Source organism: Prinia subflava, chromosome 8 (genome assembly GCF_021018805.1).
Source record: "Prinia subflava isolate CZ2003 ecotype Zambia chromosome 8, Cam_Psub_1.2, whole genome shotgun sequence".
Classification (NCBI taxonomy): domain Eukaryota; kingdom Metazoa; phylum Chordata; class Aves; order Passeriformes; family Cisticolidae; genus Prinia; species Prinia subflava.
The window spans coordinates 20,462,763-20,490,440 of record NC_086254.1 but is presented as its reverse complement, the minus strand read 5'-3'; the positions used below and the strand labels follow the sequence as shown (position 1 = coordinate 20,490,440).

The window sequence follows — 27,678 nt, the reverse complement described above, 5'->3', positions numbered from 1 at the left end:
CCGCCCGGTCCCGCTGCTCCCGTCCGGGCACGGCGGCGCCGACCCCGACCCCGCGCCCGCGGCTCCCGCCGGCGCCGCAGTTTGTCCCTCCGCGGCCGCCGTCCCCCTCTCTGAAGGCCCAAGATGGCGGCGCCCGGCGGGGCGGGTGCGGCCGCGCTCCCGATCCCGCTCCCGGTCCCGGCGCCCATCCTGGCCCCGGAGCCGCCGCCGTTCCCGGCCTGGCTCGCAGCGCGGCTGGACGCGCTGGGGCTGGACCGCGCCGTGTACGGCGCCTACATCGAGGGGCTGCTGCGGGAGGAGGAGAGCGATGAGGAGCGGCTGGAGGCGCTGCGGGCCGTGCTGGCCGCCTGCCTGGTGAGGGGCGGGGGTCCCTCCGCGGCCCCCGGGCCGGCGGGGTCTCGCCGTCCGCCCCGCGCCCATGAGCGCTCCGTGCTCCCGCCGGGGCTCCCCTGCAGCGCAGAAGGCGACGCGGGGCTGCGGCCTCGCTGGGCCGGGGGCTCCGTGGGTCGGGCGGGGAGGGCAGGCGGGGCGGCTCCCGGAGCCCTGGGGCGCATCGGCCCCTTCCCGGAGCGGGGTGCCCCTTACTGGGAGGACACCCACATCCAGGGGCTTTGTTTACCCCCACCCGCGACCCTTGCGGGGTTTTCGGTGCCTGTTTGGGGGCATTGTTGGCTGGGGAGGGGTTTTGTGGCAGGCTCGGAGCTGATGGGAGCTCTGCCCGTGCCGTGGAAGGGGCTGTTCGTGCGGAACACGGGGATGCCCTTTATTTGTGAGCACCGCGAGCTGGGCGGCCTGGCAGCGCCAGCTGGGCTCCGAGAGGTGACTTTTAATGGTAAATCCCCTGGCAGGAGCGTGTGGGGCGGTGCTCCGGTGCCTCACACGCGCTGTCTGTCAGGAATCAGATCCGGCTGGGGCCGGGACGGACAGGAACAGCCGGGGCGAGCTCGGGGGGTGGGCAGCGCTCGCCCCGGCCCCTGGCGGATTCCTGGGAGCCAGGAGAGTGCGGGGAGGGATTTCTCTTCAATAATCCTTGTATGATTTTTACAGTGTCTGTGTCTCGGGAATTTTTAATTAATGGTTGTTTCATGTAAAATGCTAAATCATGAGCTGGTGTTGGGAACTGTCTGCTCAGTGGCTGTCGCTGATTTCCTCCCAAAATATCAGTGTGGGAGCACAAAACCCAGAGGCACTGGGTGATAAGTATTTTCTTATCACAGGTATGACACCATTTCTTCTGTACACTGACTGTGCCATTCCAGATGAGTTTCCTAAAACTTGGAGCACCCTCCCCTGCTGTCCCAGTCCCCTCCCCACGCTGGGGCACAGCAGGGAACTCACTGAATTGTTTTTGAGCCTAAAAGAGCTGGAAAAGCAAATGGTGCATCCTGAGGGACGGAGCCAGATGTCTTAGCAAAGTGCTGCTCTGCAGTAGCTGAGGTTAATTAACCTGCCTGTAATTACCAGACTTCATTCCATCCCTGTCACTGTGCCCGGCCCTCTCCAGGCTTGGGAAGTGTGTCCTATCTGAGCAGTGCTGGCCGGCCCTGCCACTGATATTCTCCTTTCCTGATATTCCAGTTTTCTGCTGTTTCCCCTTTTCTGCTCAGTGCTGAGTTCCTTTCTGTGCTGCTGCTGCCAGGACTGAGCAGCTGTGGGGTTCCCAAGTCCCCTGAGTCCAGGGCTGCCCCTGTCACATCACAGCCTCCTCCTGCTCTGCCACAGCTGAGTTGAGCCTCATTTGCAGTTTCCAGCTCAGTTTCATTTTTCTGCCATTCCTGTAAACCATTTTTGTCTCTTGAACCCTGAGACTTTGTAATTACTCTTTGCAGTCTGTTCTTTTTAAAATTTCTTTTTGTTTCTTTATTTTTAGACTCTGTGCTTATTTCTGTATTGACTTTTGAAACAGTGTTTCATTTGGTGAATTTGAGGGTTTTCTTGCCAAGTCTCTTCTCCTAGTTCCATACACAGATTACAGAGGATTTTTTTCTTCACTTGTTTGTCTTTCACAACCCTTTTTAAAATAAGGTGACATCTGCTCTCATGTCCATGGTTCCTCAGTCCTGATCATGTATTGCACTAGTAAGTTTATTCAGATGTCACCATTTCTAATCAAGAAACTTAAAATTGAGTTCTATTTCTGTCCAGTTCTTCTCTTTAAACCAGACAGAATCCACCTCTCCTGTGTTTTCCATGGTTGATTTTTCTCTGTATTTATTGAACTCCAAACCAACATCATTTCTTGTTTGTTTGGAAATATTTGGTGGTGGCCCCTGAGCTCTGTGACCTCCCCATCAGTGGTGTTTGGATCTCCCATGTTTCATGGAGCAAATACCAATCAGCTCCAAGACATTCAGCACCTTTAAGTAACAATTTTAAGCAGGGAAAAAACCACCTCTAGAAGCACAGCTGGAGGGAGGAGTGAGAACCTGTGAGAGGAGCAGCTCTGCAGGGTCAGTGGGGAAGGAGGGGCAGGAGCAGCTCCAGGCACCATGGCTGAGGTTCTGTGGGGATTGCCATGGAGAGGCAGCAGTGCCCCTGCGGCCCCTGGAGATCCACGCTGGAGCAGAGATTCACCTGCAGCCCCTGGAGGAGCCTGTGCTGGAGCAGGGGATGTGTCCCACTGCCACCGCTCAGTTGTGTTTAATGGTCAGGGGAGACCAGAATGTCCCTGCTGGTGGGAGGTGATGTCTGTCAGCACCACCGCAGTGGTTCCAGCTCTGTACTGGCCCTGACCTACGATTTATCCCGTGTGATTTATTCCCTTTAGTGAGCTTGGGGTGGAGGTGGCACTGAGTCACGTCCTGGTGGCCTTGCTCAGGGAGAGAGGATGCTGGGCAGGAGGCTGTGGGAGCAAAGATCCCCGATGGCCTCCTGGGTGTGGGCAGGGCCGTGGCACCTGCACAGCCACCGCTGTGAAACCCACGTGTGTCAGAGCTGTTCGTGTGCACAGAGACCAGACACGGTGTGATTGTGTCATCCCAGGGAAAACACAGTGCTGTGTGTGCTTAACAAGCAGATTTGGGGTGAAAAGCTGTATTCCTGAGCTGATTGCTGGGTGTGCAGATCCTTTGTAGCTGCTGCTTTTCCTGTCTGACTGGTGCTGGTTTGAAGCAGCCAACTCTGTTCCAAGTCTGAGGAGTCTCTTTTCCCTTACTAGGAAGAAGATCTCTTGAACGATGTGTGCAGGGAGGTTGTGGAGAGGTGGTCTGACTCCCAGGTCGTTGATGCCAAAGAGGAGAAAGAAGGTAGAGTGCTGCGCCCTGGGGTGCTGCGCCCTGGGGTGCTGCGCCCTGGGGTGCTGTGCCCTGGTCCTCAGTGTGGGGTAACCTGCAGGGCCTCACCTCAAGGGGGACTTTGTGTTTGTCCTGGTAGGAGTTAAACCAACGCTGCCCCATGGCTGCAGGTCTGACCTGCCCCTCGTTCCACTGCTGCTCAGTTACTTTTTCACCTGCCGTGGGGATGAGCAGCTTCACTTTGGGCTGCCCCAGCATTTGCTGTTCTTTGGGTTCATTATGCTGCAGGGGAAAAGTGTTTGGTTTTTTTTGTTTTCTTGTTTGTGGGGTTTTTTGCCTTCTGTTGTTATTTTTTGGTTTGGCATCGGGTTTTTTTGTGGTGGTTGGTTGGGGTTTGTTTTGGTTTGTTTTGGTGTGGGGTTTTTTGTTGGTTTTTGTTTTGTTTGGGTTTTTTTTTTGCTGTGGTTTTGATGGGGTTTTTGTTTGTGTGTTGTTTTTTTTTCTATAGGATTTTTTTTCTGATGAGATGGTCATTAAGGTCCAACCCAAACCATTCTGTGGTTTTTTCAGAAACTTTTCCCAACACGTCCAGGGCTGTCTCTGTTCAGTGCTGGCACTGCAGCTATTATGGTATAGAAACCTGTGCTGCTTCTATGGCAGTCTGGAAAGCAGCTGGTTTGTACAACTGCAGCTGCCCCTGTGGAGAACTGGGCAGTCCCTGCTGCTGCTCACCCCACTCACACCTCCCTATTTCCTCTTCCAACATTTCCCTTTTTCAGCTCTCCTCTTTTCCCATAAATGCTTGTTGGAAGAAGCTGTGTGAGACTGCTGAAAAACTGTCACTGCTCCATCCCCAGCCCCATACAGCCCCACTGTTCCTGTGTCCCCTCCCTGAATCCATCCCTTGTCCTCAGCTGGGAGCCAGGACCTCTCCTTTTCCTCTCCAAACCTGGAGAGGTTTGTCCTGGTCCCTGTGCAGGCCTCTGGATGCAGTGGAGCCGTGTGCTGGGAGGATTTGTGGTTCAAGCATGGATCAGTGACACTGCAGTGGCACGGACCTGACAGGAGATCGTGACAATGCAATGTCCCTTTTGGCTAAATCCTGCTTTTTGTTTGCTTTGCATTTTCTTGGTGCCTGTGGCTGCAAACAGGACATTGTCAGTGCCCAGTGTCACCCAGGAGTGGCTCTGCAGCAAGTCCCTTGTCACTGGATCAGCCCCAGCACCCCCCTCTCCCTCACCCCCTGCATGGACACAGTAGCTCCACCAGGCAGCAGCTCAGTGGCTTTCCCAAAAAATCCCGGAAGTCTGTTCTTGGCCTGACCTTGCCTTTGGCTAGGGACAGGGAGAAGTTAATGCTGTTCCATGCATTAAATAAAATAAATTTCTTTTGGGGACAAGTGACTGGGATTGCTGGAGCTGCTGCTGGAGCTGCTGCTGGGCTCCTCCTGCTCCTGCCAGTGCTCACCCACAGGGATTTTTCTTGTTATAGAAAGGCAGCACAATGTGTCTGGGTTCATGAAATCCCAAGGTGAAATTATTTCACTGGGGTTCCATAAAAGGATAAATCCCCTCTGAAGTGTGTATCCACTCAGAATAAGAAAGTCCTGAGGGTAAGTGATTAACAGGCTAAAAAAATTGGCATCAAAACCTAGATGTCATTTTAGGAAATGGGCAGTGGAATTTCAGTGTTAAAAGGTAAATCAGCTGTTGGTTTCTCTTGGTTGGAAAGAAAGGGAGAGCATGGAACTGATCCCTCACTTCAGGTTTTCAGAATTTCTCTTTGATGGGGGTTAAGTACATCCTTAAATAAACTTATTAAGCTGCTTTGAAGCAGAAGAGAATGTGATTTGGAGTCAAATGGATTTTCATTAGCCAGAGCCCAACTGATTCCAGTTTCATTGTGAAACTTCCCTTACTCCAGGAAAAACAGTGTCTACTCCAGGAATAACAGTGTCTGGTGGTGGCTGGGTGCGGCACAGGGAATTCCCCCTGGAAGGGAGAAGCTGGTGTCACCTCAGGGTGTCAGCCCCATGCTGGCCCTTGCCAGCCCCGTGGTGCCTCCTCAGCAGCTCCATCTCTTCCAGATCCCAGCTGGGATTCCCCACAGCAGCTGGCTTTGACAGCACCACTAGAGTCCTTGGGAAAAGCCTGGGGGGTGTTTTTGGGTGAGATATCTCCCTTTGGCTGGGTGCATCTCCCCCAGGACAGTGTCCCTGCAGGACAAGGCGTGGGTGGAGCTGCAGAGGGAGGAGGCAGTGATGCCACCAGGGGCTCGGTGGCCGTGTGTGTGGCCTGGGCTGACACTGTCACTCCTCTCCTGTCAGATGAGGTCCAGGCCATCGCCAGCATGATGGAGAAGCAGGCCAGGATAGTGGTGAAGCCCAAGGAGGTGTCCCAGGAGGAGAAGCAGAGGAAGGCTGCGCTCCTGGCCCAGTATGCCAACGTGACCGATGAGGAGGAATATCCTTTTCCTGCACTGGCGGGGCTCAGGCCCGTGTGGGACAACAGCTCTTCTAAACCTCCTCCAACAACAGTGCCCTCCCAGCTCTGCAGGGTCCCGTGGGGAGAGCTGGGGAAGCTTTGCAGTCTCCTTCACAATAAAATAACTGCGATGGATAAAGATGGAAGCTCCTTGTTCATGGAGTGCTGTGAGCAGATGCTCTGGGAGGGGAGGGTGTTTGTCCCCACCAGCACGTGGCTGTCATGCTTTGCCCAGCCCAGGTGTGTGGCAGGAGAGCAGTGAATGCCCTCATCCTCGCCACTGGTGCTGAGTTTCTCTCTTGCTTTCCCAGGAGAAATCTGAAATAATCCTTTACAGAGAGAGTGTGTGGAGTGGGAGGGTTAGAAGTTAACCCTTTGTGGTGCTGAAGAACAAGCTCTTCCCTTCCCAGCTGAGTGAACTGTAGGCAACTGCATCTGGCCCTGGAGCAGCAGGAGCTGAGGGTGGGAGCTGTGCATACCTGTGCATACCTGTGAGAGTCCAGATGCTTCTTCCTTATAAAGCTGTTATTTGAGTGAGGTGTGGCTGTAGAGAGGCACAAGTTCATTACTGATGTCTGCGTTTCCTTAATTCTCTCACTGGTGGGGATGAACAGGATGGATCAACGACAGCAGTAAATATTGGATCAGAAAAATGTATCCTTTGAATTCCTGGTGACTCGGGCTGTTTGTGGGGCAGGCAGCCTCCATGGTGAGGAAACCCATCCTTCTCTTGCTGTGCTGGTCTCCCTGTTTCTTTAGGGCCTCCTTTTAAGCTTGGGGATTGGTTTTTCTCTCTGTGTACCCTGACCTTGCTCACAGTGACAGTGACAGGTCCGTGTGCTCTGTGCACAGTGCTCACACCAACCCTGCCATTTGCATTTTCTTCTCCTCCCTTCTTTCCATCTTCCACTTTCTTGCAGCTTCACAGAACATGCTTATTGATAAGGACAATGCTCCCAGAACACCAGGTTAATGTTAGCTGGTGTCCAGAGAGGGGAACCATGTCAGGAAGGAAGCTTGGCAGGCCATGGTGCAGCTGAACACTCAGGATGGGCCAAGGGGCCCGTGTCTCAGAACTGGGACCGTCCTTGAGCTCCCAGGCATATTTAAGATGGCAGCAGATTTTATCACATAATTAAATATGAAATGTAAATGATTCTTGTCCCTACATAGGGACATGTATGTATCTGCACATATACACACACGTATGTACATGTATGTATGTGTTCAGACATGTCACACACCTGCAGTGAACCCAACTCAAGGCTGTACCCTGTGTTTGCTTGCTTTCAGGTTTGTAGAGGTTTGACATGCATTTCTACACATCAGTCTTAAGAACCTCATTTTTCTAGGAAAAAAACATAGAATCAGTGAGGTTGGAAAAGCCCTCTGACATGGAGTCCAGCCATTCCCCCAGCACTGCCAAGGCCACCACTAACCCCTGTCCCCAAGTGCCACATCCATGACATTTAAATCCCTCAGGGATGGGACTCCTCCACTACCCTGGGTAGCCTGTGCCAATGCCTGAGCACCTTCTCCATGAAGTAGTTTTTCCAATAGCCAACCTAAACCTCTCCTGCCATAACTTGAGGCTGTTCCCTCTCCTGTCCCTGTTCCCTGGGAGCAGAGCTCAACCCCTGGCTGCACCCACCTGCCAGGGAGTTGTGGAGAGTGAGAAGGTGTTCCCTCAGCCTCCTTTTGTCCAGGCTGAGCCCCCCCCCAGCTCCCTCAGCCACTCCTCATCAGACTTGTGCTCCAAACCCTTCCTTCTCTAGGAGTGAGTGTTTTTCAACCTGACTTTTCTTTTGGGAAAACAATCAGAGATTCCTTCTCCTTTCTGCATTCCTCATTCCCCAATTCCTTACCTGCCTTGTGAGGCAGTAGGGAGTCAGAAGGTGAGGGGGGAGGTAGAACAAACTTCACAGTTTGTCTCACATGAGCCGAGCCAGAGTGTTGTCGGTCCTTAGCCCACGGCAGCGCTGTTCCGAAACACCAACGTGGAGGATGTCCTGAACGCCAGGAAGCTGGAGCGGGAGCTGCTGCGGGATGAGTTCCAGAAGAAGAAAGAGCAGGATAGACTGCAGCGGGAGAAGGACAAGCTGGCCAAGCAGGAGAGGAAGGAGAAGGAGAAGAAACGAACACAGAAGGGCGAGCGGAAGCGGTAGCTGGTGATTTCCAGTTGGACTCTCAAAGGATAAAATTAATTCTGAATACGGTGTGTGTTTTAAAAGCAGCAAGAATTCCAGGCACGTGGCTGGGAGCAGTTCTTGGGAAGTGTTGCCTTTTTTTTGTTTTGTTTTGTTACATAGCAGAACAGAATCTCTGAGCAGCTCCTGGACTCCGTGTGCCCTGTGCTTGTGGTGTCAGTGTCCCAGTCGGTGCTCGTGGCCAGTGTCTGTACCAAAGAAGGGTGAAGTGATTATGTCCGTGTTGTTAAATTGATCCATTTTTACTTCTGACCACGTGGGAGCAGAGCATGGTGTAGGAGCAGCCCCTGCCCTGGCTGTGGTTTGAGCTGAGCCTGTCCTGCCACGAGCCAGAGCACACTGCCCTGGGGCACACATGGATTCATTTACACAAGCCTTGAAAAATATCTTTGCAAATCCCTGTGTTTGCACTGCTGAGACCAACGCTCCAGCCCTGCTTGTGCTGGGCTAGGGGAGCAGGAGTGGAGCTGAGCTCAGCACGGGGCAGCACTGGGCTGCAGCAGAGGAGTGAGATGTGTGAAATAGATGAGCTACAGCCTGTGAGTGAGGGAAACACCACCTGGGCAGGAGCATTGGCCTCAGTAGCAGCAAACCACAATCCTAACGCAGTTTTAAGACTCCAGATTGCTGGAAAATGGTGCTCCCCAATGTTCTGTGGGGTGAACATGGACTGTTACCTCCACAGCTGCTGCCAGGGTGAAGCTCTGAAGCTGGTTTGGCACAAGCAGGGTGAGCCAGGCCTGTGCTGGGGTCACTGCCTGTTGGGCATAGCTGCCATCAGGAACTGCAGTGCTCTTTCTGAATGCTCCTCTTCCCCCCAAAGGGCTCCTCCCTGCCGCCCCAGCCTTTTTTGTGATGCTGTTGCCCACTGGGGAGGGAGAACACTAATCCTGTGAACTGAGGGGGAAGGAGTGGCTGTGAGAGGACCGGGTGTGCTCTGGGTGCCTGTGTGCTGTGAGGTGACCTGTGCTGAGCTGTGCTCCTGCACTCCCGGCGTGCCTGACCCAGGGCCGCTTTTGGCACCGCTCTGACTCCAGGGGGCCTGGCCTCCCCCTCAGGCTGCTGCTGTGCTGTGTGAGTCTCCAACTGCTTTGTCTTTGGACTTGAATAATAAATCTTGATTGCCCAAGAAGTGAGTTGCTCTGAGTGATGTTGCCATTCATGATGGCAGTGCCAATGGTGTGTCCTTGCTGGCCCAGCAGCAGCATTTCTGGAGGCTCACGTGCTGCTGCTTTGGTGCAGATTCATTCATGCCTTGTTTCTCAGGGCTGTGATGCCCTTTCCTGGGACCTGGCCCAGCTGTATTGCTCCCCAAGGCTCTCTTCCCCAGCCTGGCCTGGTGCACTGTGGTGGTTCCTGGTTGGAGCATTGTGTTTCAGGTGCCTCAGGCAGCTGCCAGGGTGTGGGACTGCAGTGGAACAGGGCAGGGGGCAGCTGTTGAGGGAGGGGGGTGTGATTAAGCCCCAGCCCTCACTTCCTCTAGTGCCCTGGAGCCCGTGTACCAGCCCCTTGTACCAGAGCCTGAGGCACTGGCTCTGCCTGGGCCCAAGGCAGCCCTGGCAATGCATGGGGTGGGTTCAGGAGTCCGACAGCACTGGAGATCTCATCTATCACTGGCACCCCACTTGCTCTGGCAGCAGCTGCTGCCCATCCTTGTCAGCCAGAGTGGCTTTACCTGGAGCTCGGTGACCTGGCACTGAACTGCCCAGCCCTTGGCTTCCAAGGAAAATGCAAGCTGAGGGCTGGAGCTGCCCACCTGCACAGGCACGGCCCACCTGAGCCTGTCAGTGCCTCCTGAGACCTTTGGTTGTGAGGGTCCAGGGAAGGGCAGCGTTCACCTCCACGGGAGAGGAGGCTCTGAGCCTGCTGTGCCCACTGCTGTACTCCAGAGCCTGTCCAGGAACAGGCTGTACTGTGTGTGCTCATCCATAGGTGCCTGCAGGGATGCAGGAAGGGCAGTCACACACACACACACGGTGGGAAGGGGCTCCCACAGCCCTGCAGATCCCTCTGCAGGTACCGCTGGCCCCTGCACTCCCAGCCAGGCACAGGGCTGGGCTGTTGTCTGGCCAAACCTTGCTCTGCCGTTGGGAAAGGCCCTGTCAGGGACAGGGATCAGGAGCAAGGGCAAGTCCAGCCCTGTGGCTTTCAGCAGCTGTCCTGGGGCAGAGCGGAACCGTGGCCAGGAGCAGCACCACAGCAGCAGCCAGTGGTGTTGGAAACTCAAAGTGAGCTGATGCTTCCCAGCCCATGAGGCTGAAGGGCTGTCCCCACCTCATGATGCTGCCCCCCAGGACTGTGCGCCCACCCCTTCCCATGTCAGCAGTTTGTGCCATGGACCAGGTGCCCAGGCTGGCACAACTCAGGTTCTGGAGCTCCAGCCACTGCTGCTCCATTCAGGACAGTCAGCAGTGCACAGCTGGCACCTGCTGTATTTATACAGCAGGAATACTCTGGACTCACCCCTCAGATTCCCAGTGCAGATGACAGAATTGCTGCATCAGCCTTCCCTGGCAATGCAGAGCTTGGAGCTAAGACATTTGCAGGGAAGAAACATTCCCTACTCTGGCTCCCTTGGCATGTCTGATGTTATGGTCATGGCTCTCTCCAGAGAGGGATTTCAGCATCCCCTTTGCTTTATCGTGAACGCAATTCCATAACAGACTGAATGCTTCCCCCCAGTACTGGTTAAGGCTCGAGGAGCGTGGCCTGGAAACACACTTGCAGAACAAAAGCTCTTCAACAAAAATGAATTTATTTCTTATAGACAACTCCAGTCAGCACAGTCTGTTTTTGCTTTAACATCAACACAGCCTGGGTCAAACTGAACAACCCCCAGTGCAGTGACTGTTAGGAAGCTGTGCTTGTTCTGCCCCACTCACCTGGCAGCACTTCTGTCATTGCCGTGATCACACCCCACCTGCTGAGCCTTTCTCAGTCATTTCTGCACATCATCTCATGACAATTCACCTGATGCCATCACCCCTTCTGCACATCAGCATTCCCAGCAGCAGGAAGAACAGAGCTGTGTCAGTACCAGGGTGTGTAGGCATGGTCAGCTCATAACTTTAACCCACTGGTTGTGGGTTTCCCAGGGTCACTCTGTCCCGAGCACTTCTGCTCCTAAAGACTGAGAGCTGCAAGCAAACACCAGTGCTGGGAGCTGCCCAAATGCAGAAGGGAACTAAGAAGTCTAGAAGCTGACAATCAAATTTCAAACCAAACGAGTAACTTTAAGAAAATCCAAATTTCAGAACTTGGCATGAGCTTTTCTGAAGTTAAATTAAAAACAACGCTCATTATTGAAGCTCCTTCACAGCTCTGCAGGACAATCCTGTCTGCCTGTCGTAGTTTGATTATGCTTAAATACTTTACAACAGTAGTTCCTTTGTTTCCAAAACCATTCCAAATGTCTGAACACATTTACTAAATTCATGGTTTCACACAACAATTCTCCTCTACTGGTAATTTAGTGGAACCTGGTGTATATTGTCTTTCCCAAATGTAGACTTTAAAATCTCAAAATCATAAATATTTGTATTTTAAATATCTAGTTTGACATGAATATTAGGTATTCCTAGCCTTTTTTCTTCCTGTTTGCAGGTTTTAGTTCAATAAGGAAACCATTTTACATCACAATCAGATCTGACACCAACCTCACACCCTGTCACACCACAGTCTTTAAGAATCATTATTTAAAAACTTACTTCCTAAAGCAAAACTAAAAGGAGTTATGGGGAGAGTTGGACACCAGGCTTCACCCACAGAAGTTAAATAATATCTTGGCTGTTAATGAATTATTCTGATTATTTTTTTAAGTTAACACTCACCAGTTTGGCTTTACAACATTTTGACCCTCCCGTCACGTTAACAGCTTAACATGGGAGCCCTTAAGGCAAATCCCACTTCTCATCAAGATACAGCTTTAAATATTAACTTTAGCAGTTGAAACTTTGAAGTAACTAAAAAGAACCAAAAATTAGGAGGAATTCACATCTCCTCTCTCATACACACTGCGGAGCAGGTCCGTGCACGGCCCCGGGGCTCTCTCTGCACCCTCTTCCCTGGGCCCTCGCGGGGCCGCGGCCGCAGCCGGGGCTGTCTCCGCTCGTTTCTCGTCGGGCGCTGCCCCCTCCTGGGGAAGTCTCTCCCGAGCCCGTTTGGCGGCGGAGGGATTGGGCAGGGTCATCTGGAGGGCGCACCACAGCACGGTGCGCACCCTGCGCGTGGCCAGGCACAGCGCCTGCAGCGCCGCGGCCAGAGCCAGCACCACTGCAGAGGGAGGAAACGGCCCTTTAGTCTGGAGCACTGTCTCACACTGGAGACTGTTTAGTCTGGAGCACTGCTGGGCCGCCCTGGCCCCACACCTTCCCATGCATGTCTGACCTTGTCTGTCCCTTTACAGTTTTATAAAAACTGGATCTGAACTCCTCTGCCCTCACACAGTGAGGCAGGTGCACTTTTAGGTTCTGAGTTTGTGACAGCACCTTCTTGCTGCAGCTGCACCCCGGGGCTGGGGCGCTCCATGTACACACACACTAATGGCACCGGGCCCTTCCCCTCCTTCTCCTGTCCTGCCAAGGAATCCGTACCATGGCTGGAGGAACACTGGGGGCACTGGATTGAAGCACACAGCTCATGTTCTGTGAATGGCTGTTGAACCACAGAGCTGTAAAGGGTCACCTGGGCTGTGATCCCGTTACTCTGGCAAAGGCTGCCCAGAGCAGCTGTGGCTGCCCCTGGATCCCTGGAAGTACCCAAGGCCAGGCTGGACAGGGCTTGGAGCAGCCTGGGACAGTGGAAGGTGTCCCTGCCATGGCAGGGGTGGCACTGGATGAGCTTTATAGGGCCCTTCCCACCCAAACCATGCTGTGGTTCTGTAACAGATGCCTAATATCGGATCAGATGGAGGAGAAAGGTGCTGCAGAAACGGGCTGGGCAAGATCTGCTCCCAAACAAACCAGAACAGCTTCGGACCTTTCCCTCAAGGTTTTGCCTGACATAGCAAATACAGTTATTGCATGGAATAATTTACTGTTCAAAAAAATCCTCTCCAACTGCTGCTCCAGGCTCAGCACCCCAAGACAGTGATGGGAGGCAGAGGACCAAGCACCACCCTCCAGGTAAATAATCAGATCCTATTGTGCAGAGCCTGCTCCCCTCTCCCAGCAGCTGGCACCAAGAAGCTGCATCTCCAGGACTGACAATTCCTTTCCAGACTATTCTGTTACAAAGAGCTCACAGATGTGGTAGTGCCAGGTAAAGCCTATTAATTTCATGTGCTTTAACACCCAAGAACTCTCCTTCACCTTAACAAGTCCCATAATCTTCAGACAAGGTTAAGAGAAACAAGAATGATGGAGAACAAGTGAAAATAAAGAATGCTGCAGTGTATCTTCTGAGGTAAACTTGAGAATTACAGAACTGCATAACGGGACACCCCAAAGAAGTAAAATAATCCCTGTAATTCAGATGTAGAAAGAACAGCAGAAGAGATCAGAAGATTTAGAAATGTAAGACAGCTTCTGGCACAAGGTAGGAGGTCAGAGTGTTGGAGGGAGCAGGAATTCACCCTGACTCCCATCTCAGAGACAAGGGAACCTGCCACGCTGCCTGTGCATTGGTGAAAGATGAAACTGAATATTTGGGTTATTTGGGACACCATTAAGAATGAAAACATTCTGCCCATTGTATTTTTGTGCATCCATCCAAAATATGATTTGTAATTATGCCAGTCTATGACATAAGGTGCTTGAAGAGGAAATCCATTTGTAAGCCAAGGCCATCTCAGTCACTTTGGGCAGATTTAGCATGGAGATATCAAGGAAGTTCTAGACAAAGACAGAACTGAAGGGTTCATTGGAACAGGAATATAAGGGACAGGGAGAAGCAAGAGGCAATAGCTTAGTAACATCTTCAGTCCCTAAATATGTTATCAAAAACCCCACTAATCGTTATTCCTTGCTAGTTTATTAATTGAATAACCACCTCCAAATCGGTTTAACCTATTTATCTCTAAAACCCAGTTTTAGTGTCTCCTCAAACCTTCATCCAAACCCCACCCAATCTGCCTTTGGCAAAGCTCTAACACTGAAAAGTGAGTTAAAACTTGAATGACAACCCCCCTCACTTATTTTTGCAAGATGTGTTCAACTTCCCAGCTCCCTGACAAATGTCCATAAGCACAGCCATACCTCTCTCATCCTGGCACCTGGGGGGGCCGTGCCGCTGCCGGCTGGAGGCATTGACAATCTCATCCTTCCTGCGAGCCTGCACCACGTGGATCGCCTCCAGGTGTTTGTCCAGAGCAGTGGAGATGTTGGCGTGCAGCGGAGAGCTGCGCAGGCGCTCCATCTTCCCCAGCAAAGTCACAACCTAATGAACAATTCACATCGTACAGGGGTTCGCACTGTACTCAGCCACACTTACAAGGAAATTAACTAATTAGTGAGAACAGATTAATGATAACCATTACTTTCTTTTGAGAACAGTTCATGAAGTTACAGCTGAAGCAATTGGAAGTTCTTACCAGGGATTTGTTGATCTCCAAACCTGTGGTACAGCTGGGTGTGCAAAGCACAAGAGCAAAGCTACAATACCCCAGTAAGGACTCCCAGCTGTTACCAGATCTGTACAGCTCTGAGACATCCATGAACAGAAGGTGGTTTCAGGACAACGTGCATTTCCCTGAATTCAGAGCACTTGGGTCCTCCCTTCTCACAGCACTGCTGCAATTTCTGGGTGAAAACCCGGACAGGCCCCTGTGCTGTGCAGGGCAGCCGGGGCCAGCAGCAGTCACAGCCGTGCTGGGAAAGGGAAAGCTGCTGTGGAACCACGTGTGGGCTGACTTTGGGATAAGCACTCAGCACTGAGGGAGCTGAGAACAAACATTCAGAAATAATTCAGGTTTGTTTAGTCCACTGAAAATGTGCATCTTTGTTGTCTTATCTTACACCAGTCACATCACTTGTGGGTTTCCCTGTGGTGAGTGACTCCTCAGCCACAGTCACATAATGCAGAGAACATGGTTACTGGTCTGCAGAAAAAGAGAAACCAAAAATCCCCAGACTGGGATGTTCCACAGGCCATGGCCACACTTCATGTCCTAAAGGAATGCATGTGACTGTGAAGATTTAACTGGATGCTCCAACTATGAAGAGTTAATCCCAGACTCAGCCAACTCAGCTTCCACTCAAACCTTAGTACCAGGCTTCCTCTCTGGCCATCACCAAGCTTTCTAATGTTAGAATCCAAATGTAACAGCCCCACTCTGCTGCTGAGCATCGTTAAAACTACCTGACAAGGCACCTAACAAGGGCTTGAGGTGCTACACCATGAAGTTTGGTTTCTCAAATGACTAGAGAGGCTTAAGCCCTGTTTTGGAGGCAGTTTTAAAGTACCAGGACAAGAGCAGGCAAGCCTTCTAAGCATGAAACTAAGGCTGTTCTTTTGGGACCCATAGAGCAGGAGTTCCAAAAGAGTGCACTAAGCCCATCCACATCTTCCTCTCCGTCCCTCAGCTGGATGAGCAGCACCAGGCAGGCCCTGCTGGCAGTGAGCACACACAGCTCCACGGATTATTTCTCCTGTGTGAGGCAGGTAGGACAGGCTGCTGCTCCCCCCTGCTGCCGAGTGGCAGGCTCAGCACTGCTGCTGCCTCCAAACGTTTCCCAGAACCCTTTCACAGCCCTGGCAGGGGGGGACAGGCTGGCTTCTGTTTCTCCTTGTCTGCAGCACCATGGCTGTGCTCTCTGGGCCTCAGGAGGGCCTCGCAGCCCCTCACCATTCTGATGGCACCCTCCTCCCCCAGCTGTCACCTTCCCATGGACCCTGGGCTGCCACCAGCACCGTGGTTTGCCCACAGAGCTCAGCAGACACCAGTTTCCCTTGTCCTACTGGTTATGGCTCTCTGGGTTTAACAACAAACTGGTAACAGAAACTCTGGCTGAAGGTGCATCAAATAATCACTCTGCATTAAAATATACCAGACTCTCATGCAAATACATATGTCAACACCTTCCAAACATTAACTAAACCTGTTTTTAACCCCAAATACCTCCTCCATCACAGTGTCTCCAAATGCAGAACCCCTGAGAGCTGTGCAGAGGCTCCAGGACTGGATTGCTGCACCACGAACTCCTGGCACGTAGGGATGCAACTGTGAGCCTCAGCCCCTCTGTGGTTCCCTGGAAACAGCACCTGGGAGCTGCAGAAGCTCTAACAGGGACTGCTGAAATGTTATTCCCTGCACAGCACTGAAGAACAAAGCTATTTTGGGAAAAGCTGCTCTGATCATCTTACCTGTCTCACACTGTACTCTAAGTTCTGTGGGATAAGTTCAATAGATTTTTTTTAGTCCTACAACTCACTCTGGCTTGTTCCCGTAGCTGATCCACAATTAAGCGATCAACCCTTGATGGATTTGATGTCAGCCTTGGAATTGGAATGTTGTTAGTACTGGAAACCTTCTTCCCTTGGAAATTCTTAGCAAGAGCTGATTCAGTCTGCAGGAAAACAAAAGAACAACTCCCTCAGAATATACACGCAGAGTATGCTTCATTACAGAAACAAGAAAAAATATCAGAATCAAATTCTTCCCATCAGGGTTTTGGAGTTTTTTAAAGGAGACAATGAGGATTCAGGCATTTGGGATTTAACCCTCTGGTGAGACAATCACCTGCTTTAAGTGAACAACTGCTTTACTCAAAGCAGTTCAACTAAAGCAGTCGTGCCAACACACCGTGTTCCAGCAGTGCTATGTCTGCTCACTCTGACTACAGCCTGTACTGGTTTTGCCTGGAAATAAAATGGAGGCAAAGTCAGAATTACAGGGAAAAAATTACCAAACAGATGTGGATCTCACATATAAAATTAAAATAAAACTGTTTCAGTCAGCAATTAACCTAATTTTTGTACAGATCAAACTAAAGAAAGATTTTTTCCTAAGCACCCTGGTGTAGTGGAAGGTGCTCCTGCTGTGGCAGGTGGGTGGAGCTGCATGGTCTTTAAGGTCCCTTCCAAACCAAACCATTCTGTATTTTATTTAGCCATCAAAAGACTATTTTGAAAACTGCTTGCAAGATTCCAAGTTTCCGTCTCTCATCCCCTTGTTATGTCACTCTGAAACACCCATAAAAACACAGAATTAGCTGAATCTGATTTAAAATTCTTGGATGGTTTCATAGTGGTCCACAAGAGTCTGGTGTGCCAAGGCAAGGGGGAATGGCCTCACACAGAAAGAGCAGGTTTAGATTAGATATTAGAAATAAGTTGTTCCTTTTGAGGGTGGTGAGGCCCTGGCACAGAGTGCCCAGAGCAGCTGTGGCTGCCCCATCCCTGGCAGTGCCCAAGGCCAGGCTGGACAGGGCTTGGAGCAGCCTGGGACAGTGGGAGGTGTCCCTGCCATGGCAGAGGTGGGACTGAGGGAACTTTAAGGTCCCTTCTGACCCAAACCATTCTGTGATTGTGTGATAATGCTGAATTTCTCCCCCATGGTCCCTGCACTTGCCAGCTTTTTCCCTCTTGCACTTTCCATGCACCCCAGACACCACCTCCCCTCCTTAAGCTGGGCTCACTCTTCCTCAGCCCCTGTATTCAAAGCAACCACTGGCTTTTCACAGGAAACAGCATCAAAAAACCCCCCATGTTACATCTTCTTGGAATTGGTTTCTTTGTGGGGACTGGCACAGGAGAACTCCCAAAGGTCCCACTGCTGCCAGGTGACACTTGGCCCAGCTTTCCCCACAGACAATCCCAGGTATTGAAATTCAAACCCCATCTCAGCTGGTGAAATGAAGACAGGTTTTCCTACAGATCAAAAATGGCAACAGCTTTTAGTGGGCTTCACACAGCCCTACCTGAGCTTTTACTGCAAGGATTTTAATTAAATGACCTTCCCATAGCCTCTGTTTCTGGGGAAAAAAAAAAAACACAACCTTCAAATACACCCTAGGTTTAAACCTTCAGGGAAATAGGAGGTAGGAATTTGGTGTAGCTCCTAAAAAATTGGATTGAAAGAATTAAAGTTTAGTTTCAATTCAAAACATATTTGCTGGATTTGCTTTCAAAGTTCCAGAGGCACTGCATTTATTTATTAATAAAAAAGGTATAGCACATCTTTGTTCCTCATGAACACCCTTCCCCAGCCCTGGGACTGGAAAAGCCCCTGAATTCCTGCTTTTAGTGCAAGGTTCCATACAACATTAGCTATGCCTCCAGCCAAGCTACAGATCTGCACACCTTTCACTTCCTGTCCCAGAAAACACAGAGAAACAAACTTGTAATTCTGAAGTCTCATCAAGCATCTAAACTCCTAACAGCAGAACTACCCATGATCTGGGACTGCACTGAGCAGGATGAGATCTACATCAAATCTGTGATATTATTCTAGTTTGGTTTTCTTACCTTCTTTCTTTCTTTCTCCAAAGCTCTCCACTGCTCATAACACTCTTCCAGTCTCACATGCAGCTCGCTGGCAGGCCCATAGCGATTTTTAACTTGCTTTTGGAATCCAAATGCTGACACGAAACCAGAAAGGGCACTGTCCCCGTACATCTTCTCCGTGAAGCAGGGGTACAGGCGTTTGAGATCATCCTGGGAGAACAAGGCGTGAGGCTCCACCAGAGGCACCACGGAGCGGCCCAGGAGGTGAGCAGGTCTCACGGGGAAGGTGCTGGGGCCCAGCTGCCGGTTGCGCCTGAAGTCGCCCACCATGCAGTTGGGAATGCCTGGAGCCTGCAGGCAGCTCCTGGCACCCATGGCACCGGTGTCCCCATTCCCTGCCCCCAGATGCAGCTGCCTCTGGGACTCCACTAACTCCTGGTACATGTCCTGAAACACCCCATCCGCCTGGTTCTGCCCTTCCAGGTCACAGTGCTCACTCTGTGGCTTCAGCTGGAAACGCTGCTTGTTCAGATTGTCAATGATCCCCAATTGCTGAGCCAAGTAACTGTCACAGAATCCATTTGGCTGCTTCAGCTTCTTCTCACTGAGGTACTCGATGAGGTTCTCTTCCCCACCTCTAACCAGGGCTTCCATGCATGCAGCTGCCCGAGCTCGTTCTGCAGTGCTGTAGCCGAAGTCAAGGCTGGAGAGGAATGGGTTATCTTGACAGTACTTGTGAAGTAAATTATTATTTAAAGGCAAATTTGAAGATGGCAACTGAAAAACATCATTAGAATGACGAGAGCTTTTTAGAAATGCAGGTGACTGATTATTCAGTTTCAACAAAGGACTTGGATTCTGGAAGGGGCCAGAAGCCATGGGTTTGGTTTGGATGTTCATCCACCCTGGCCTGGCGCTAGAGCCTGCTGAGGGGACTGCTGCACTGGGCAACAGTGGGAGTGATTTATAGAATTCAGGATTCTGAAGATTGGACTTGGAAAACTGCTGCTTTTCCACACCATTATTTCCTGGACAAGCTGCAAAAGATTTTAGTCCATATTCAAATTTTTGCCCAAAATCAGTGCTGAAGGAAGATTCGCTTGCAAATTGTTTTTCTGATACAAGTCCTACAGACTTGGGAAATGTAAAGTCGTGCTGATCTGAAATTGTATCTTCAAATTTTTTCTGAGTTCCTGATTTAACTTGAAATAATTTAGCATAGGGCTCTGCATCCAGAGATGGTGCCTCAGGGGTTCCATTTACCAGCTTTCTATTTTCTTGGAAGCTACAACTGGTGCCCTTGTTGGGCTTTGCTTTACCAGCATGAGAATATTCAGTGTATCTGGTATAATCCGTGTTCTCATTGTATCTGTGACACTGTGGAAGGAAGGTTTCTGCCCGTTTTGGGTGCACCTGTGCATCTGCTCCTTTGGGACACACCTTCTCCCTTCCATAAGAATAAGCATCGGCTGCTGCTTCTTTGATTGCTTCTGAGTACCCAGCCTGGGCTGCAAAGGTGTTTTTCAGGTAGGGATAGTTCTGATATACAGGTGTTGTCTTCATACTCTCATTAGCCTGCAGGTTGCAGCCATTGGCACGATTGCTCCTGGCAGAGTACAGGCTCTGCTCCTCCAGGTCCACGCCGGCAAAGCCGCGGTAACACTCGTCTGCCTTCTGCTGTGCCACCAGAGTGGGACTCTGCAGGAACGGCTTGTCAGCAGCAGGGATGGACTCACTGCCATAGAAACCCTGCTGGGGCACTGTTCCAACCACTGCCCTCCTGCCTTCTGGCAGCAGGTCATGGTGCTCCATTCTGCTTGTGTTCACCGGCCACACGGACTTCAGAGTGGGAGGGCAGCTCCTTGGAAAACAAGAAATGCAGGGTTAGACACTGATCTGTGCTGCTGCTCTTTATTCCCAAACATAAAACAAGGTTTAAGAAACTAATTAGTCCTGAATCCTTTCTCTCAAATGATTCCAAGATGACTGACTTGAACTTCTACCCACTCCTGTCATCTTCAGTTTCCCCAAACTAGCTGAGAAAACTGATTCTGCCTTGTGTAAACACCCACCACAGCTCAGGAGCTATGGACAGGCTTCAAGCTGCAAGGGATGTGTACACATGAAATCCTGATATGTCAGTCCTGTCCATCATCACCAAAATACTCCTGGTTCAGCACCAACTTCAGGTACCCAGACTGCCCTCAGTCTTCCAAAGCCATGTCCCAGCACTCCAGAGAAAACACTTCTCTCTCACCTCACTGGTGCCTTACACTGGCCTGCACTGCTTCCTGCAGGTAGAGCCAGAGGCAGCATCCCAGCTCATCTCATTTCTTTCCACTAACCAGCATGAATTAACACAGGACCATCAATCCCTGACTGCCAAGGAGAACTGTAAACAGACTAAGGAGAGGGGAAATTGTGCCTGGAAGCCATTGCAGGCCAGTTCTGGGAATGCTGAACCAGCCCTGCCTGTCCATAGCAAAGGAATTACTGAGTTGTCTCGTGATATCAAGACTGACTGTGAAGTTTTCCCTCATTTCAGACACATAACTCAGCACACATAGAGAAATCACTGGAATTGTTTGGGAAGACGGAAAGGAAAAGCAGTGCCTGGCTTGGGAACCTGAGAGCTGGGCTCCCTATTTTGTCTCCTAGACCTGGAAGAGGAAAAGACAGAGAGCTCTGTAAGTATGCTGGGGATGCCGAACCTGCACCCGTCTGTGTTGTGTTGTTATGACTATGGAATTGTCTTCCGGTGCAGGAATAGAGACAAAATAAACCTGACATTTAGATACACAAATATTGCTTAGGTAGCACTAACAGCAAGAAACATTAATTTTGCATGGAATTTTCTTCTGCCAGTTCAGGCAAATGTGAAGAAGTCTGTGCTTTGTGTATTTTGTCTGTGAATTGACATTAATTAAGAAAGAAACCTAAATTCTGAATTCAGTCTTGATTAAAATAAAAAAACAGACCAAGGCATATATCCAGGGGATTTATCTGAATACAGCATGTCCACAACACTTGTTAAGATCTTATTTAAAAAATGCCAATTAACAAGTTCTGTAAATATCAGAGAGCCAGAAGCTGCCATGCAATCTAAGTGAGAAAAGCTTCCAAGTATCCCAAGTGAAATGTTGGAAGATGAGGGGAAGAGAGGGCAAGCTCATGGCCAGAGCATGAGGCCTGGCCAGCAGCAGATGGAGCTGACTCAGGAGCACAGTGAGATCAGAGAGGCACTTTCTGCCACCTGCACCTCACTCACCCCTCAGCAAAGCACGGCTGTGGTTTGTCTTGTTCTTCCAAGATGTTTGACACGAGTCCATATAAATCAGTTTCACTGCCATAATCATTCCTTTCAGGCTGAATCCTGAAAAACAACTGTGTATTAATAAAAGCAATCCCTATATTCAAAGTACTTCCTATGTTCAATTAAACAAAAAAATATAATCCATCTAGCCCAACACACACACACTCCCTGTCAAGGATGACTACCTGGACTTCAGGTTATTCTGAGGAGCAGCAGGCTGCTCGGTGTCCTCTGTACACGCAGACCAAGAGGGGTACAAAAGGGAAGGGTCCATGGGTGCAGAGTACTCTAATGTTGAAAGGGAAGAACTGTAGGCCTGAGGTAACTCCACGTTTTCTTCATTCTGCATTTAATGCACAATAAAAGCATTTATTTAATAAGAAACATATCAAACAGTCATTTTATCACTGTACATGGTTGTAACTGAGTTCACTCTTGGAGGAATCAGCACATGAGAAGTAAGCAAGCCACACACTTGGAATACAACAATTTTAGGCCATGTTAATGTCTTTAAGCAGAATTCTCAGTCCCTTCCCTTGCTGTCTGTTGCAGATGGAAGCTGATGGTATCATTCTCACCTTTCACCCCTCTTCTGAACACAAACAGATGCTCTCAGGTGTGCTAAACACGTGTTGCTTAAGGCTTAGGAAAGCTTTCACATACTACATCCTGCCAGGCAATTGTTTAAGAAGAAGGTGCTGGAGCTGCACATCACAACTTCTTTGTCACTCAGCCTTGTGTTCTGTGTGTTCTGAGCTGACCTTTGCTGAAAACTGAGTGGGGGCACCTCCCCAGCCCCCTAGTGATCACCAGAGACCCCGCCAAAAGGCCTAGGCAGGCATTGTAACAAGTATCGGTGTTGGACTTGTAAGATGTTTTCTTTTGCATTCCACCAGACACCTAGATCCAGAGATAAACTCAGTCCTTTTGAAATCTATACAGAATACCTTATCAGGCAGTCTCTTACAAACCACATTCTGTGAATATCTGGGCCAAGAACACTTGTGTAATTATGTTATTTGTCTGGGGAGAGTTTTGTCCTCTATCAACCAGTACCTTCACTGCAGAAATCAGATTGATCTGGACCTTCCTGCTCATGACATCCAGGTGGGAGATTGGGTCTGACCATGGAGCAATGAGCCAAAGGAACACCGGAAAGGACCGTACCACGTTCAATTCACCATCACAGCTGTGAAGCTTCAAGGACCACAGTGTGGAACCACCACTCAGGACTAAAGAAAACTACAGGACCAGGTAGGTGAGAAACCACCTCCTCTGGGCTTTTGGGACTAAAAAATTACAAAGTAACTTCATGAACTCTGCCTGGGAAGAAGACCTGTCTTACATGGAAGTAGAATGACCTCAAGGGGTAGTAGCAATTCCAAGTGCAGTAATTATTTTAGACAAACACAATTGCAAAGAGCAGGATTCCAAACCAGTGCCAGATGTCAAACTTGCTATAATGTTGGTATAATTTTACATTGGTTAGGATTGTTACTATGACATGTTTCCCTGAACTGCCTTAACGTTCTGAATATGAAATTTATATAGGTAATCCTTTTGTTCTTTCTTGTCCAGTCAAAGACTGTAACAAGAAACCAATTGTACAATGGTTTAAGGAGGATGGAAGGTAATTTAAATTATTAATTATTGTTAAAATTAGATGGGAATTGACAACACACACGCTCTAAAATTTTCTTTGGTACATAAGGAGTATGAAGGTAAATATCATTGCTGAGCTACAGGAGATAAAGTAGTAGCACAAAACCATTGGATACAAGTAAAGTTAGAAGGAAACCCCTGACCATTAACACCTCCCAAAGTGCCTCAGACCTGGGAAATCAGCCTGTATGAAATTAAGAAGGTAGGGAAACAACAAATACTATTTAACATTGACTATACTTAAAACTATAGTAAATTATATTCATGTTACTATTGCTCTAAATATCACAATCCTGGACTCCTAAACCCCGGCAAGCTCGGTGGAATGGATTGTGATAAGGACCAAAAGAAGTGGGGTGGCCACAGAGGGCTGATAAAGGACCACGCAGGGTCTTAAGGGTTGGCAGCTCCGAAGCACCTCCATTGTCCGAAGGGGCCGGCGCCACGAGACAGAGAACAAAGAAATGTGAGCCTTTTTAAAGAGGGGTGGTACAAAAATCAGGAACCAATCAGGAACTTTTTCAGGGCATGGGGTGGGGTATGGGATCACCCCATAGGGGGAGAACCAATCAGGGAAAACACGAAGGTGTGATTTGAACATATTGCCAAATGGGTAACAGAGTTGGGGAGAACATTCCAGAACTGGGAGGTGGGTCTGGGATGATGGACATGGGGTGGGCGTGGGATGAGATAACAGTTGGGTTTGACAGACATGGGGGCTGAACCATGGATGGGGTTTGGGGGAATAAGCCATTTTTCAGGGGATACCACATCTAAACTTGATCAATAAATGGAACTATAATGTATCCAACAGGACAGAGAGTATGGGCCCATTAAGAAAGAAACAGATGACAAACCACAGGTATCAGCACCTGTACAGCACATGAACAATAGCTGAAGGAAATACAATTGAAATTCAAGATTTCTACCTAGATATGGAACAGAACATCTGTAATTTTGAAATTCCACCAGTGATTAATATAAAAATGATACTCAGATACATGAGTAAAAGGTGGGTATGCTTTAGTTTTCCATGTGCAGATATAGAAATCGATAATTAAATCACATTCAAATTTCTGTGTTTGTAAATTTACTCAGAACAAAGGCTGTGATTTTAACTATTCAACCCCCAGTAGCTTCCTTTCAACGAATAAAACACCCCTATATCTTAATTTCAATGATACAACCTAGCCCTATGTTATGAGCATTATGCTAGTGTAGAAATTGCTACAATGTAAAAGTTTGCAAAGGCTGTTAAAAGAAGCTAAAAGGAGTAGCAGAAACACTTTCTTCTTATCCATCATGTCACCAAAGAAATCCATGAGGTAATGGAATGAGCAAAGAAAGATGGAGATCACCAGAGCTGGGGTATTTTATTTAAGCTCAGTGACTGCATTAGGCATGCAGGAACTGTGGATTACACAGAAATATTTATGCAAACTTTAGTGTCCAAATTCTCTCGCTTTTCACTCCTTGGTGTGCTTGGTTTGAGGAAAACTTCCCCCCCCCCCCCCCCCCCCCCCGCCCCGGCACAATGCACAGAATAAACAATGTCTCCTTTCTAACCTGAGCCTTCCTCTAGGCTTAGAGAGCTCTTAAAACTGGCAACAATGTTAGCCTAACACATCTGCTCCAGTTTCTGCTGGTTGATCCCTACCAGGAGTTAGGAATTACATCCTCTTTCTCCCTATCATTACAGGGTATTAAGGTACTGAAGAAAACTTACAGCCAATTCTTTTCTTGAGGAAAGGCATTATATCCTGATTAAGTGAAAAGGAATATCTTTACATTTATCCTATCTGCTTGGTTTAGACACATCAGGCGTTCTTAGCCCTTAGTAAGTGAAACAATAAATGTTGGTTTTGCAGGCTTAAATGTTAAAGACCCAGGATACATTCCTTTGTGGAGCAGGGTAGTCTGACAAAGTAAGTCCTGGATGGAAGAAGTAGCAAGTCTGGTCTTGAGGGTACTGGGAATGAATTTTCATTTGAGTATTTTACCTTAGTGAAAGTTTATGGCCATGAAAGGCAAAAATTCCAAGGGAACGCTGACATATTTAATTGTCCTGGCAGTTTCTGCTGATCAGACTAAGAACGGGTTCACATGAATGCTTCAACTACAGAAATAACTGAGGCAATAGCTAAGGTTCTCCTTCTTACCCACTTTCCAGTTTTCCTAGAAGAGTTGTTTGCTCCTCACTCTGCCTACAATTGTTTATGCCAACAGAAGAACAATTACTATGAACATTTCACCAGAAAAATGGTGAAATAGCATTTTAACAAACATCCCCTACAGCTTCATCAGTGACTGCATCAGAAAAGCCACTGTCCCCTCTGATGAAAGTTACTGCAATGAAGATTTACTACAGTTAAATCAAACACTGTGATTTGTATTCACCAGTGTAAGCAACCACTTTAGAAACATGTTCCGACCATTTTGTTCACAAGCAACCCAAACGCTTACAGAGCTATAAAAATCATCAGTAACCAACCGAACCTGTGATTTGTAGCAGCCATAGAGCGAGGCAGAGCCCGGCAGGGCGGCGCTGAACACGTCCGTGGGCCTCCCGCCCGCTTCCGCACCGCCCCAGCAGCGGCCGCCGCCTCGGAACGCCACGTTGGGCTGCGGGGACAGGGAAAGGACAGGGACATCATCGGTACACACAGAACGGCATGAGGGGCTGCGGGACAGGGACATCATCAGTACACACACTGCCATGAGGGGCTGCGGGACAGGGACATCATCAGCACACACACTGCCATGAGGGGCTGCGGGACAGGGACAGGGACATCATCAGTACACACACTGCCATGAGGGGCTGCGGGACAGGGACATCATCAGTACACACACTGCCATGAGGGGCTGCGGGACAGGGACATCATCAGCACACACACTGCCATGAGGGGCTGCGGGACAGGGACAGGGACATCATCAGTACACACAGAACGGCATGAGGGGCTGCGGGACAGGGACATCATCAGCACACACACTGCCATGAGGGGCTGCGGGACAGGGACAGGGACATCATCAGTACACACGGAACAGCACGAGGGGCTGAAGGGATGGGGAAAAGGACAGGGACACCCTCAGTACACACAGAATGGAACGAGGGTCTTCGGGACAGGGAAAAGAACAGAAACATCGTTACACACACTGCCATGAGGGGCTGAAGGGACAGGGACATTGTTACACACAGTCATAATTATACATAGAGACACAAATAAAAACAGAGCTGACAGTTGTGGATTTTATACCATTGTTAACTTCTTTAACGCTTCTAATTCTAATTCTAATTCTAACGCTGGATTCTTTTCCATCTGAGTTTTCAAGGATGTGGTTCTATACATGAATGTAAAACACTTTCCTGTGTACCCTGAAGGAAAAGCTGAGCCTACCAAAGCACAAGAAACTCCAAAGGTGTTCAGAGACAGAGGAGGTGCAGATCAAGAGGAAATCTGCACTCTCCCTGTTTCCACCAGCTGAGCTTCCCAACATCAGAGCCACCACAGAGGAACATCAAACACAGAGGAATGCTCACAGAATCATGGCATGGCTTGGAAGAGACCTTAAAGCTCATCCAGTTCCAACCCCTGCCATGAGCAGGGAACCCTTCCTCCAACAGCAGTAGAGGAGTTATTCAGCCTTCACACATTCCTGGACACCTCTTTTCCTTCCATCATTGCTCCCATACACGGTTTAAGTTACATGATGGCTTAGATGTGCATTTCCAGAGGTCAAGAGCTGGAAATTTCCTACAATACACACCCTGAGCGCTGTGGTGGAAATCTGCTCCAGTCTCTAACTATGGGAGAAACAACTCCAACTGGAGGAAACCCCTGCAAGTGCCAGAAAGCACAGGCCAGCAGGAGCAAGGAATGAGAACAAAGAAAAGCTGAGGGCTACTCTCTTCTCCCAAGGGTGAGGCACAAAAGGAAAAGCTAAACTGGCTAGCTAAAACCCCCTTTAGCCAACAAATAGAAATGTGAACTTATTGGCTATTACCAAAGCAGCTCATTCGGAATAATGAATAAATTCAGAAAAATCAGTTTCCCAGAATTAGGATTCTGAATAAGCTCTGCTTTCTAGAAACATCCTTCTGCAGCTCCCAGAGGATGTACCACGTGTAGCTCTCACCACTATTACACTCAGGTACTTTTCTGTGTTTTTCTGGCACATTTTCCAAATAAGTGAACACACTGAGTTATTGTGGAACTTGGCTCTATGTCCTGTGCCACGTTTTCCCCTCAGAGATCACCGTTCACAGAGACATCTGACACGTGCACAGTCTGCGATCCCAGAGACAAAGGGTAAACTTGTAGGGCCAGAGGCAGTCCTAACAACCCCCCAAACCCATACTTTCGCCCCTTTCCCCCCAAACAGGTGTTTTTCAGGATGCT

General features: G+C 49.4%; 2 protein-coding genes across 2 annotated transcripts; one reads left to right on the top strand and one right to left on the bottom strand.

The window, feature by feature from the left end:
• On the top strand, positions 1 to 9,055 carry CCDC43 (coiled-coil domain containing 43). Its single transcript, XM_063403987.1, has 5 exons — positions 1 to 354; positions 3,158 to 3,245; positions 5,560 to 5,695; positions 6,315 to 6,370; positions 7,694 to 9,055. The coding sequence occupies exons 1-5, from the start codon at positions 124 to 126 to the stop codon at positions 7,879 to 7,881; spliced, it is 699 nt and encodes a 232-aa protein (XP_063260057.1). The 5' UTR covers positions 1 to 123; the 3' UTR covers positions 7,882 to 9,055.
• A 2,847-nt stretch (positions 9,056 to 11,902) lies between these two features.
• MEIOC (meiosis specific with coiled-coil domain) lies at positions 11,903 to 27,457 on the bottom strand. Its single transcript, XM_063404906.1, has 8 exons — positions 27,416 to 27,457; positions 25,778 to 25,903; positions 21,805 to 21,962; positions 21,575 to 21,679; positions 18,328 to 20,167; positions 16,293 to 16,427; positions 14,118 to 14,298; positions 11,903 to 12,195 (listed from the first exon to the last, which is right to left on the bottom strand). The coding sequence occupies exons 1-8, from the start codon at positions 27,455 to 27,457 to the stop codon at positions 11,903 to 11,905; spliced, it is 2,880 nt and encodes a 959-aa protein (XP_063260976.1).
• Between the last annotated feature and the right edge of the window lie 221 nt (positions 27,458 to 27,678).

Excerpts from the sequence above, each read along its gene's own strand:
- CCDC43 (XM_063403987.1), top strand. The coding sequence starts at position 124 with ATGGCGGCGCCCGGCGGGGCGGGTGCGGCCGCGCTCCCGATCCCGCTC. Across the intron at positions 5,696-6,314 it reads AACGTGACCGATGAGGAGGA|TGGTGGGGATGAACAGGATG; the intron begins ATATCCTTTTCC and ends TAATTCTCTCAC. Across the intron at positions 6,371-7,693 it reads AAATATTGGATCAGAAAAAT|CGCTGTTCCGAAACACCAAC; the intron begins GTATCCTTTGAA and ends AGCCCACGGCAG.
- MEIOC (XM_063404906.1), bottom strand. The coding sequence starts at position 27,457 with ATGTGCCAGAAAAACACAGAAAAGTACCTGAGTGTAATAGTG. Across the intron at positions 21,963-25,777 it reads ATGGCTGCTACAAATCACAG|AATGAAGAAAACGTGGAGTT; the intron begins GTTCGGTTGGTT and ends CATTAAATGCAG. Across the intron at positions 14,299-16,292 it reads AGCTACGGGAACAAGCCAGA|GTTGTGACTTTGCTGGGGAA; the intron begins GTGAGTTGTAGG and ends ATTGTTCATTAG.